The 13,853-nt window shown below is 42.1% G+C and overlaps 1 protein-coding gene across 2 annotated transcripts in view; it reads left to right on the top strand.

Annotated features, from left to right (window-relative positions):
• RRN3 (RRN3 homolog, RNA polymerase I transcription factor) overlaps positions 1–13,853 on the top strand; it is a 32,280-nt gene that overhangs the window by 550 nt on the left and 17,877 nt on the right. For both annotated transcript variants that reach the window (XM_043560481.1, XM_043560480.1), the window contains exons 2-8: positions 1,112–1,217; positions 1,992–2,048; positions 8,328–8,417; positions 8,529–8,658; positions 9,073–9,132; positions 9,908–9,971; positions 10,798–10,867. In XM_043560481.1, coding sequence (XP_043416416.1) covers positions 1,112–1,217; positions 1,992–2,048; positions 8,328–8,417; positions 8,529–8,658; positions 9,073–9,132; positions 9,908–9,971; positions 10,798–10,867 — 577 coding nt within the window. The remainder of the gene's footprint in view (positions 1–1,111; positions 1,218–1,991; positions 2,049–8,327; positions 8,418–8,528; positions 8,659–9,072; positions 9,133–9,907; positions 9,972–10,797; positions 10,868–13,853) is intronic.

The following is a 13,853-nucleotide window of genomic DNA, read 5'->3' as shown; positions in this document are numbered from 1 at the left end:
TCTGTCTTCCACTTTTAAAGCCCCTAACCCCCATAAAACATTTTGGGGTTTGGCTTTGAGAGTCGTTAGTAGGATACTGGTGTGGTCCCCCCCCCCCCCACTCTGCTCTATTTGAAGGAAGAAAACTTTGTAAAACACTTAGCATAGTATCATTTATGGTGTTTATTAAGCACCTATACTCTCTCTGTGTTAGACCCTGGAGACAGTAGTCTATCAAAAGAGACAACATCTCTGCTCTCAACAGAGCTTACAATCTCAGGAGGGAAAGACAGTGAAGAGGCCAGTAAATAACGGAAAGGGATGGTTTCAGGCAGTGATGATCTGCCGTGAAGAGGTAAACCGGGGACCAGGAGAGAGAGGATGGGTACTTTAATCGTCTCTCTGACATTTGAGCTTCAGTTGGAGGGAAGACGAGAGTCCAGCTGTGTCCGTATCTGGAGGATGAGTGTTTCTGATAGAGAGCGAACAGCAAAAGGAATGGGAATCAGCGTGGCAAGTTTGAAGAATAGAAAGGACACTATGGTTGCAGTATGTTAAGTGGCTGGAGATGAGGTCAGAGGTAGGCAGGGGCCAGACTATTAAAGGACCTTGAAGACCCGGACCGAGAGCTTGGATTTGTATATATATATATTTTTTTATAAATTTTTTTTTCAACGTTTATTTATTTTTGGGACAGAGAGAGACAGAGCATGAACGGGGGAGGGGCAGAGAGAGAGGGAGACACAGAATCGGAAACAGGCTCCAGGCTCTGAGCCATCAGCCCAGAGCCCGACGCGGGGCTCGAACTCACGGACCGCGAGATCGTGACCTGGCTGAAGTGGGACGCTTAACCGACTGTGCCACCCAGGCGCCCCTGGATTTGTATTTTAAGTGAGGTGGGAAACCTTTGGAGAGTTTAACAGGGAGGGTAGGATAGCATGATGCAATTTTGGGGAAGATCATTAGGTCATTGAACGAAGAACGGTGGAGGTTAGAGTGGAAGCAAGGAAGCCAGTTAGGAGGCTTTAGCGGTAGTCCCACTGAATGATGTTGGCTCAGTAAACGTTGGCTCTTCTGATTTTTTCTTATTCTCTGCCCTGCGTGTAATAGTATGATTATCTTGGTTCTATAGACTTTCAGATATGCTCACGTTAGAGAATGATTTCTTCAATTCTCCTCCAAGAAAAACCGTTCGGTTTGGTGGGACTGTGACAGAAGTCTTGTTGAAGTACAAAAAGGTAAGAGGCGATAACATGAGGTTTGGTGGCTTTTTGCCCCCTGCTTTAATTGAGATATAATTGACACCGGGAGGTTTGGTTTTGGTGGGTCAGGATACAGTTGTAGCCATTATACAACAGTCACGTAGACATAATAAAATGAATTTAGATACCGGTTTGAAGTCAGTTATTTAATAACAGCATGACGTTGTCAGCTCAGATAACCTCTTTGCTGAGGTTTCATATCTTCAAATGTTCCATTTATGTAGCATCTTTAAAAAAACTCTAGCAAGTGCTGGAATAAAAATCCTTAGGTCAGAGTGTTTTATTTCTGAAAGAATTACCTAAGCATTGCTTTGGGACAGTAAACCAGCTCTCCAAGAGGGGTTTGGTTTTTTGTTTGTTTTTGGTCTGGTTTTGTGGTAGTTGAGAAGGGATTCTGTTAAATCTCAGCGATGGAGGGAAAATATAAATATTTGTTTTCATATATATAAGCATTTAAGTGCGAATACGCAAATGGATGGTATCTTGTATCGAATGTGATCTTCAGATGTCAGGACGCAAGTAGGTCTGAAGGTGAACAGCTTTTTAGTAGTCATTTTCTTTTTTTCCAAGCTGTCCAGCTCCACTAACATGAGTTTTTAAATGTTTGTAGTTACAATTTTATAATCCACAATTGATGTGTGAATGTTACGCTGTTCCTTTTGTAAGAATTAAAAGTCCTGCTCTTGATTTTTAATAGCAAACTGCAGCAAGCAAAACTACTTTTTTTTTTTTTTTTTGGTCCTTGTTTAGGGTGAAACAAATGACTTTGAGTTGTTGAAGAACCAGCTGTCAGATCCAGACATAAAGGTAATTAATTTATGTTTGATCATTAGCAAAGTTCTTGCCATTTTGCATGGATTTAATTTGTGCGTTTGGTCCTATTCCATCCTCTAGAACTGGCTCTCTGTGTGATCCTCACTTTAATGCAGTGGTTCTCAACCAAGAGCAGTTTTGCCCCCGGGGCACTTTTGGTGATGAACTGGAGACATTTTTGGTTGTCACGTGGGGGGAGGGAGTGGGTACTACTGGCATCTAGGGAGGGGATGACAAGGATGCCACTGAAACATCCAGCACCGAATGCACAGAGCAGCCCTCCACGACAAGGAATTATCAAGTCCTAAATGTTGGTAGTCCTCAGGTTGAGAATCCCTGCTTTATCTTTCCTTTCTTATTTTTTTTAACGTTTATTTTTGAGGGAGAGGGAGAGACAGACAGAGCACGAGTGAGGAGCAGAGAGGGAGGGAGACACAGAATCCGAAGCAGGCTCCAGGCTCTGTGCTGAGCCGTCAGCACAGAGCCTGATGTGGGGCTCGAACTCCTGAACCGTGAGATCATGACCCGAGCTGAAGTCGGAGCTCTACCGGCTGAGCCCCCGGGGCCCGTCTTTCCTAGAGCCTCTTTCCTCTGTGCCGCATGCAGCTCTCACATCTCTCCGCTGCTACAACAAGAACAAAAGATGACTTACCTTTCAAGCAGCTGCTCTGTTTAGCGTCTTTGCAGATGGTGCAAGAAGTTCAAGAGGTGCACCTTTCTAGATACAAACCTGTCATCTCGTCACAACTCAGGAAATTTCATTTCCCTTTTCTTCCCTTCTTGCCCAGTTTTGGGAAGAATGGCCATGGCAGTCAGATTGCCTGGGATAAAAATCCTTCCTCTGTGGTTGCCCAGTGTGTGATCTTGGGCAGCTTGTTTAACTCACTGCCTGTGTTTCTCATCTTTATAAAGTCAGGAAAACAATAGAGGTATTTTAAGTGCAGACGTTTTAGAGGATCCAGGGAGTCAATACACGAGAATCACTTGGAACAGCTCCTGACACAAAGGGCTTTGTGGTTGTTAACTGTTCCTGGTGACAGCTCAAACTGTCTCACTGCTCATGCGTGTTTTAATCCCCTGTGAGATCCGCTGCGGTGATTACTGTGACCTATTACTAGTGGTTTCTTCCCTGCTCGTTTCAGTGGACTTTTTTTCAAGCCTCATACTAATTCCTTGTAGCAGTTGACACTGTTAGCTGCCCACTTTTTTGTTGTTGTTAGGTTTTATTTATTTATATTGAAAGAGAGAGAATGAGGGAAGGGTGGGGCGGGGGCAGGGAGAGAATCCCAAGCGGGCCGACCAAACTGTCATCTTGGAGGCCAGTGTGGGGCTCGAACTCACGAACCGCATGTTCATGCTCTAAGCTGAAATCAAGAGTTGGATGTCTAACCGACTGAGCCACCCAGGCCCCTTCGGCTGCCCACTTCTTAAATTTCCTTTGGTTTCTAGGATCTTACGGTCTTCTTATCACTTATGTCCAATCGCTATTGTGATGGGTTCTTAAATTTGGTGTTGATTAGGTTTCCAAACTTGACCCTTTCCTCATTCTAAAGATTCTTCCTGTGTGATCTCCTTAGGCTCTTTAAGCTTTGGAATTTACCTTTGTCCTCATAACTTCCAAATTTGCATCTAGAGCTCACATGGCTCTTGTGGGCCCTAGACTGGTTTTTTAACTGCCAGCCCATAAGTAATACTGATGCCCCAAACTTAGCATTTTCTCTCTCCCAAACCCATTCCTCTGCAACCTTCTTTATGTGCTTAACCGATTTACTGCTTACCTAATTCTTGAGCGAGGAACCTTGGGGTTTTTCTCACCCCTTGTATCCATTGATTTACCAGGGCCTTTGGGAAAAAAAAAATATCCTTAAAGGCTTCTTGCATTGTTGGTGCTTTTTTGTCTGGATTCTTCCCTTAATTCCTTTAGCTTACCTAGGTTCCACTTCTCTATGTCACATTACCCCTCACCCCTACCTCCACCCCCCCACCAATTTTACCCTCCACAGTGCAGCCTGAGGCATCTCTAAAATAGGGCACCATCCTGCCAGAAAACTTCATGCCTTTTTCACACAGAACCAGCTTCTTAGCATGGTCTACGACATTGTTTCTCTGTTCAATCCTCACTAGATACTTTATTCCATGAATTTGCCTCTTTTCAGCTTTTTAAAATTTAATTAAATTAATTAATTTAGGTAACCTCTACAACTCACGTGGAGCATTACTTCTTTTCATCTTTATCTCTTTGCATGTGCCTTTTCTTCGTGGCTGGGAGAGGTCCTCTGTATCTGCTTTATTTGCTATCTATTTGAGCATGGGCTCTGGCTACATGGCCTCCCCTCCCATGCTGGCTTTGTGGCTGAGGGCAGATTTACTGCACTTCCGTGCCTCAGTGCCCCCATCTGTAAGATGGGAACCAATGGTGTCACGTACTCGTGGAATGGTCGTAAGGATTAAATGAGTTAGTATGTGTTAAAATCTTAGAATAGTGCCTGGCACGGTGATTACTGTATTAGTGTTCACTGTTGTTACTGCTTTACCTACTAAACTCCTACTCTTTAAGATGCAGCTGAAGTGTCTTCTTTACTGGAATTTTCCTTGGTTCTCTCTAAGCACGTAGGTGTTGGTTCACTCCATTTCCCACCCTTCCAGCAGATCTTCCTAGTTACAAATCCGACTTACAAGGACTTCCGTCATTTATCTGTCCCCCCCTCGATTCCCAGATTTATCTGTTGGCTTGCTTACCATCTACTCCAGCCATAGCTGTACTATTGGTTTTCTGAATACGTGCTTGTCCCTCTGTGAGGATGTAGCCACCAGAGACTGACAGCAGAGGTGGCCCTGTCTCAAGCTTTCCCTTATCCTCGTGTTCTTCTGTAGGTTCCAGGGACCATTTTCTTTGTCCCACTGTATTTTTTTACCAGCACTTCTTGGTGTCTTGGCATACTAAGAAATGCATCAGTTGTGTCTATGTTAGTTCAGAGAGTGTTGGAAGCAATTTGCTTCTTTTTTTTTTTTTTTTTTTTTTTTTTTTTTTTTTTTAAAGTTTTATTTATTTTTGGGACAGAGAGAGACAGAGCATGAACGGGGGAGGGGCAGAGAGAGAGGGAGACACAGAATCGGAAACAGGCTCCAGGCTCCGAGCCATCAGCCCAGAGCCTGACGCGGGGCTCGAACTCCCGGACCGCGAGATCGTGACCTGGCTGAAGTCGGACGCTTAACCGACTGCGCCACCCAGGCGCCCCGCAATTTGCTTCTAATAATGGTTCAGTACTAAAGCACCAAAGACTGACTAGGTTACTTTAAAAAATGGAGCTTTTTAAATGTTATCTTTATAATTTTGTTGCACTTTTTTTTTTTTTTTTTTTTTTTTTTGGTGGAACAGGGATAGGATAGAGTTCATGTATTTTTATTTGCACCTGACTTAGTTTGTCTTCACTGCCTCAGACCTTGGTGAGCCACCATTAACTTATCCTTAATGGTGGTGGACATATGAAATTACCATAGTGCAAGCGAGTTGTGATTTATGTTATTTTACTGCCAGCTTACTTGGGGTTTCATCAGGAAATAGTCTCAATGAAGTTCATCACAAATAGCACGTGGAAAGCAGTCAGTGGTGGGATGAAGGTGGGGAAGAGGTGGTGAGCTCCTGAGTGGAGCAAGGGATTGTGGGACAGGGGATGGAGCATAGGCTCTGACCCAGACAGACAGGTTTGAACCTGGTTCTTTTTTTTTTTTTTTTTTCTTTTCAACGTTTATTTATTTTGGGGACAGAGAGAGACAGAGCATGAACCGGGGAGGGGCAGAGAGAGAGGGAGACACAGAATCGGAAACAGGCTCCAGGCTCTGAGCCATCAGCCCAGAGCCCGATGCGGGGCTCGAACTCACGGACCGTGAGATCGTGACCTGGCTGAAGTCGGTCGCTTAACCGACTGCGCCACCCAGGCGCCCCTGGACCTGGTTCTTTGTTAGCTTCTTTTTGAAAAATTTTTTTTACTTTTTATTTTTTTTTAATGTTCATTTTTTGAGAGAGAGAGATAGAGCACAAGCAGGGGAGGGGCAGAGAGAGAGGGAGACACAGAATCTGAAGCAGGCTCCAGGCTCTGAGCTGTCAGCACAGAGCCCGACACGGGGCTCGAACCCACAAACCGTGAGATCATGACCTGAGCTGAAGTCTGGTGCTTAACCGACTGAGCCACCCAGGTGCCCCTTAAAAATTTTTTTAATGTTTATTTATTATTATTGAGAGACAGAGATAACACAAGTGCGTGAGCAGGGGAGGGGCAGACAGAGGGGTGAACAGAACCTGAAGCAGGCTCCAGGCTCTGAGCTGTCTGCACAGAACCCGACGCGAGGCTTGAACTAACAAGCTGCAAGATCATGACCTGAGCCGAAGTCAGTCGCCTAACAAACTGAGCCACCCAGGCGCCCCTCTTTATTAGCTTCTTGAATGGGCAGGTTGCTTATTCATTTCTCTTAGTCTCTGCTTCCTCAACTGTAAAATGGGAATACCAGGAGTCCATTTTCAGCATTGTTAGGATTAGTAAAAGATGCAGAGGCATGGTATTGAGCACCGTGCCTGGTGCCTGGTGTCTTCCTGCTGAACGATACTCCCTGTCAGTATCAGTCTGTAACAGCAGGTACAGCCCTGTCTGTTGATGGTTTATCACTGTAGGTACAATATCGTCTGTAAAAATCTATCACTAGAAGTGGGGCACTTGGGTGGCTCAGTCGGTTGGGTGTTTGACTTCAGCTCAGGTCATGATCTTGTGGTCTGTGGGTTCGAGCCCCCTTTGGGCTCTGTGCCGACAGCTCAGAGCCTGGAGCCTGCCTCGGATTCTGTGTCTCCCTCTCTCTGCCCCTCCCTCACTTGCTCATTATTACTGTAAGTATAGTACTGTCTATTAACCGTCCACTGTTATGGTTATAACGCATTGCTTTTGTTTATTTGTATGTCCCTTTCTCGGGTGGAGTCTTCACTTTTTTTTAACTTTTAATGTTTATTTTTGAGTGAGAGCGTGTGAACAGGGGAGGGACAGAGAGAGAGGGAGACACAGAATCCGAAGCAGGCTTCAGGCTCCAGGCTTAGAGCTATCAGCACAGAGCCCATTGCAGGGCTCGCACCCGTGAACTGTGAGATCATGACCTGAGCCAAAGTCAGATGCTTAACTGACAGCCACCCAGGCACCCCTCTTGTGTTGAGTCTTAATCAGCATTAACCATTTCTTTCAAAATTGGAGGGTCTTAGTTTTTTATGTATGTTGTGTGTATGTGTTAATACAAACAATATATTATATATATATATATTTAATTTATTATTTTTATTATGTTTTTAGAGCGTGGGGGCAGGGTGTAAGTGAGCAAGGGGCAGAGAGAGAGAGAGAAAGAGAATCCTTTGAGGTGCAAAGTGGGAGAGAGAGGAGCGGGGCTTACCCAAAGTACGGCTCGAGTTCACCAGAAGTGGGGCTTGAGCTCACCTGATGCAGGGCTCAAACTCACAAACCATGAGATCATGACCTGAGCTAAAGTCCGATGCTTAACCCAGTGAACCACTCATGTGCCCTAAAGCTTTTTATTTTTATTTTTATTTATTATTTTAAGTAGGCTTTATGCCCAACATGGGGCTTGAACTCACAACGTTGAGATCAAGAGTTGCATGTTTTACCAACTGAGCCGGCCAGGTGTCCTTATAGTTGATATTTTATATTTATCTAACTGATAGCATATTTTATACATGGCTTGTTTTCTTTTTATTTAGAAGTTTTTCCCATGTCACTAAAAGTTATTATGAACAGGAATTTTATTGCCTGAAAAATATTTTATGACGTACTGGAGCCATCATTTTTATATAGCACATCTTTTTTTTAAGTTTATTGCTTATTTTGAGAGAGAGCGTGTGCGCAGGTAGGGGAGGGGTAGAGAGAGAGGGAGAGAGAGAGAATCTCAAGCAGGCTCCATGCTGTCAGCACAGAGTCGACAGGGGGCTCGATCCCACAAACCGTGAGATCATGACCTGAGCCGAAATCAAGAGCCAGACACTTATCTGACTGAGCCACGAATGCATCCCTGTGTTACTTTTTAAAATCAGAAAATGTAACATTCTTTTGTTTTGATACAAATTAAGACGTTTTCATTCCAGTTTTGGCTTTAGTGCAAGTTTGTGACTTTTTTCCCCTAATTTAAATACTATTGGTAGATGTCTGGTGCAAGGTAGGTATTACCTCCAGTTATTTTAGAGGATTTGTGATTTTGAAAGTGCTTTTCTTTGTTTGCCTTAAGGATGACCAAATCATTAACTGGCTGTTAGAATTCCGTTCTTCCATCATGTACTTGACTAAAGACTTTGAGCAGCTTATCAATATTTTATTGGTAAGTTTACCATTTATTTTACTGACTAGTATGTGATTTCAATACTCTGGAAACAGAATATGTTGTATCAGTAACATGTTTCTTTTATCTTTCTCTTCCTCCCACCTGTAGAGATTGCAATGGTTAAACAGAAGTCAGACGGTGGTGGAGGAGTATTTGGCTTTTCTTGGTAATCTTGTATCAGCACAGACTGTCTTCCTTAGACCGTGTCTCAGCATGATTGTTTCTCATTTTGTACCTCGTAAGTGGTTCTTTGCTTTCTTTGATTGTTCATTTTTTAAGTACCCCATTACTAAAATACTTCTTGGAACACTGTGGGGATTGTGCCAACATGGAAAATTCTGAGCTGCATTTTAGCAGTTTTGGTGCATGTCTGTTCTCTATAATGATGTCTGTAGAAGCATCTGGATTTGTTGCTGTGTTTTTGTTTGTTTGTTTGTTTTATGGGTTGGAATTTACCTTAATGAGATTCTAATGGAATCTTAGAACTCAGAAATTTTAGCTTTAACTGTAAAGTTACTTGACTTTTTTTTTGGCTGTAAATTTAATTATTGTACTAAGTTTGCACAGCGGAAAAAATCACTTTCTTGTGTAGCTGTTGATTGTTTAGGTCAGTGACAAAAAGAATAACGTATTTTGTTTTTCCCTCACAAAGCACGAGTGGTCATTAAAGAAGGTGACGTAGATGTTTCGGATTCCGATGACGAAGATGATAGTAAGTATAAAGAAGATTAAAGCAAGGGACCTGCCCGTGTCTTAGAGAATGCGTGCTCGATGTTAAAACACTGGGTGAGGCCAGGAGCTGTTCTTTTTTTTTTTAATTTTTTTTTTAACATTTATTTATTTTTGAGACAGAGAGAGAGCATGAACGGGGGAGGGGCAGAGAGAGAGGGAGACACAGAATCGGAAGCAGGCTCCAGGCTCTGGGCCATCAGCCCAGAGCCTGACATGGGGCTCGAACTCACGGACTGCGAGATGGTGACCTGAGCTGAAGCTGTTCTAATGGGTAGGCAGCAGCAAATGGCAACCTCTGATGGAATTTTTTTGTGACCTTCAGCAAGAACGTCTGATCAGCTGCCCTCAGTGCATTATTTATTTAACTAATCCACTTAGTCTACAGTGATAGCTGGTGTTAGAGAAAAACCTTCCAAGTTAACATTTCGCTAGTAAATGATTCAGTTTTGGTTAGCGGGTGTTTTTAGCTTAAAATATATAACTTTTGGGGACGCCTGGGTGGCTCAGTCGGTTGGGCATCCGACTCTTGGGTTTTGGCTCAGGTCATGATCTCATGGTTCATGAGTTTGAGCCCCACATCGGGCTCCACGCTGACAGTGCGGAGCCTGCTTGGGATTCTATCTCTCCCTCTCCCTCTGCCCGTCCCCCCCCCCCCCCGCCCCCCAAAGTAAATACATAAACTTAAAAAAAAATTTTGTAACTTCTCAGGTTTCAGTTTTATTGTTATGCTCATACTCTTACTTTTCTACTTGTAGATCTTCCTGCCACTTTTGACACCTGTCACAGAGCCTTGCAAATAATAGCAAGATATGTCCCATCGTGAGTATCCTGTTAATTGTTTTTTTGAATCATGGTCTTGAAGTCTCAAGAAAATGATAATCAATTAGTAGAAAATTACTACGTTCATAGCATCAAAGCTCAGGTTGTATGCTACATGTTTCTGTAGGCTTTGTCAACATCACATTCTACAAAAAAATGGCATTATAGTTCTCTTCGTTGTCTTTAGTTGTTTAAATTATTTAAGAATTAGTAACTTAATTAGTATTATTTAAATTATTTAAAACTTGTACGCAGACTCTCTTCCAAAGTTTGTATAGTGGTGGTTGAAATTCTGCTTTTATCTTCAACAGATAACTATGTCCAAAAATTTTCAGTGAGCAATCCCCGTGTCATGCCATATAAATAAAAATTGCAATTCCAGTATTGTTCATTACATATTAATTTTTTAAAAATTACAGTTTTAAGAGAAGCTTAGGTTTCTTTTGGGGGGAGTGGACTTCAAGTTCCCTTTGTAAGTTTATTATTTACTAACTTAAAAATTACCTAAGTTGATAATTTTTTCTTGTTTTTAAAGTAATACATGTACACGCAGTGGGAAACGTTTTAAGTTTTAAACTGAAACTCTATTGCTTTTGTAGAATTAAGAATCCCCCTTTAACTTGCTGTTGATACCAAAGTTGATGGGAGGTTATATTCCCCTAAGTTATCATAGGTCTTCTCTGAAGCTATGCATTTAGGTTCCAGTTACTTGACATAGTTGATTACCATTTACCTTTTGCCTCCATATTTGCTCTTAGAACGGAAACGTTACCTTCCAAGAAAGTCCAGTTAACATGGATTGGTTGATTTCCTTTTGTTTTTTTAGGACACCGTGGTTTCTTATGCCAATATTGGTGGAAAAATTTCCATTTGTTCGAAAATCCGAGAGAACCTTGGTAAGAAATCTTTTCATGGGAGAAATAACGGAAAAGTTGTAAGTTAACTTTTAGGTGATGTTACGTGTTTTTCTTACCAGTTGTCTTATACATTAAACGCAAGACTAAGAACCTGACTCAAATTCCTTTCTTAGGAACTGACTGTGGATCCCCAGTGTCTTTTTCCCTGACGCAAGTCAAGGGCAGAGTCTGTTTCAGAAATATCTGGATAGGCTTAATGATTATACAGATAACAATTACTAGAAGGTAATAGTTTATGTATTACCAGTTATAAACATGCCTTATTTGAACATGAAGGCAGAACTTTTTATGGATGAATTTTTAAGTTTTTGTGTAATATTTAGATGATCTATGGTTTTCAGTAATGAATAATGGTTTCCTTCTAAGCATAGCTTATTGTTTTCTAAATAAGGTATTATAAGGGATGCCTGGGTGGCTCAGTTGATTAAATGTCTGACTTTTGATTTGTGGCTCAGGTCATGATCTTGTGGTCATGAGATCGAGCTCTGAGTGGGGCTCCACACTAAGCACGGAGCCTGCTTGAGATTTTCTTTCTCCCTCCCCTGCTCACACGTGCACGTGCACACATGCTCTCTCTGTCAAAAATAGTCTTCTAAGTATTAAATAAGGAGTTAATAAATTTTGCTAATGCTTGTGATAGTCACTTTCAAGTGGAATATTATAAACCTTGCATCTCTTACTAATATAGATAAATTCTCAACACAGTAGAAAACTGTGTTTAGCAGCATAAAAGGAGTATGCATTATGCCCACGTGAAATTTATCCTAGGAATTCATGGTTTATGTAATATTTGTTAAGATCAGTTAATATAATGACCATGTCAGTAGAACAGATGATAGCGACCACATGATCATCTCACCAGATGCAGAAAGGCATTTGACAGACACTAAAACCTTTTCATGACAAAAACAGAAGGGGACTGTTTCAGCCTGAGAAAGGGCACCTATGAAAAACTCACACGTAATATCCCACTCAGTGGTGAACAATTGCAAGCTTTTCCTTATGATGAGGAACAAAACAAGGATGTTTGCTTTTGCCCCTTTTTAAAAAAATTTTGCTTATTTATTTATTTGCTTTTATTTTTGAGAGAGAGAGAGAGAGAGAGAGAGAGAGAGAGACAGTGTGAGGGTGGGGGGAGGGGCAGAAAGAGAGAGGGAGAGAGAGAATCCTAAGCAGTCTCTGTGCTGGCAGCACAGAGCCCCATGTGGGGCTCAAGCTCACGAAACCGTAAGATCATGACCTGAGCCAAAACCAAGAGTTGGACATTTGACTGACTGAGCCACCCAGGTGCCTCAAAGTTTAATTTTGAGAGAGAGTGAGAGCATGAGAGGGGGAGGGACAGAGAGGTAGGGGAGTGGGGTGGAGAGAGAGATAATATCCCAAGCATGCTCCACACCAGAGCCTAACTCAGGGCTTGAACCCATCAACTGTGATATCATGACCTGAGCTGAAATCAAGAATCACATGCTCAACCGACAGAGCCACCCAGGAGCCCCTGTTTTTGCCATTTTTGTTCAGCGTGGACTGGAGGTTCTTCTAGCAAGGGAAGCTAGGCAAGAAAGGGAAAAGGCATCCAGATTGGAAAGAAGTAAAACTGTCTTTATTTGTGATGACATGATCTTAACATTTAGAAAAATCCTAAAGATTCCTCATGAGCACTGTTAGAACTAAAGTGAGTTCAGCCTAGTTATAAAATGTAAGATCAACACACACAAGCCATTTGTCCAAAGCAGTTTAATGGGGAAAATAATGATCTCTTCCACAAATGGTTGTGGGACAAGTGGAAATCTACATGCAAAGAATGGGGTAGAGCAGAGCCCCCTGCTCCCCCATAAACAGAATGAACGAAAGACCTAAATGTAAGCTAAAAATAGCTCTCAGAAGAACACCTAGGTGAACATTTTTGTGACCTGAAATCAGGTAACAGTTTCTAGATAGGATGCCTGAAGCGCAAGCAGCCACAGAAAACCAGACAAGTTGGATTTGATTAAAATTAAACATTTGTGTTTCTTTCATTGGACACCTTCAAGCAAGTGAAAATCAAACAGCGGGCTTGCAAATCACGTATTGTATCAGGGAGTATATCGAGAATATACGACGAACTGTTGGGGTGCCTGAGGGGCTCAGTTGGTTAAGTGTCTGGCTCTTGGTTCCGGCTCAGGTCATGATTTCTTGAGTTGTGAGTTTGAGCCCAGAGTGGGGTTCTGCACTGAATGTGTAGAGTCTGCTTGGGATTTTCTCTTTCCATCTCTCTCTGGCCCTCCCTTACTGGTGTTTGCTCTTTCTCTGAAAATAAATAAACTTAAAATAGAATATATAAAGAATTCTTAGTATTTCAATAATAAAAAGGCAAATAACCCAATTTAAAAATGGGCAAAAGATCTGAATGGATATTTCTCCAGAATCCACGTACAAATGGTCAGTGAACATGTGAATCACTGGCTGTCAGGAAAACACAAGTCAAAACCCTTAGTAAAGAGAACTCATTTCATACCCGCTAGGATGGCAATACTCAGTGACAAGTCGTGGTGAGGACGGGGAGAAGTCAGAACCTTCACCACATTGCTGGTGCGGGTGTAGACAGTAGGTGGTAGAACTGCTTTGGAAAACCATCTTGGCCGTTGCTTTGAAAGGTTAAACATTGCCACGTGACCCATCATTTCCGCTGAGAAGTGTCTGTCCGAGAGGAAAGATACCATGTGTCTACACAGCTTTACGTGAATATTCAAAAGCAGCATTATTCATCATAGCCAAAATACAGAAATAAGCAAATGTTTATGGGCTGATGAATAAACAAGTGTTGTATGATGTCCATACAGTGGAATATTATTTGGCACTAAAACGGAGTGCTTTACTTGCTACAAAATGAGTGAACCTTGAAGGCATGCTAAAACACCACATAGTAGTATAAGATTCTACTGATGTGAAATATCTAGAATATAGGCAAATCCATAGAAAGTAGACT

The sequence above is a fragment of the Prionailurus bengalensis genome, chromosome E3 (genome assembly GCF_016509475.1).
Source record: "Prionailurus bengalensis isolate Pbe53 chromosome E3, Fcat_Pben_1.1_paternal_pri, whole genome shotgun sequence".
Lineage (NCBI taxonomy): Eukaryota > Metazoa > Chordata > Mammalia > Carnivora > Felidae > Prionailurus > Prionailurus bengalensis.
Note: the sequence above shows the minus strand (reverse complement) of the source record. Positions and strands in the feature narration are given on the sequence as shown.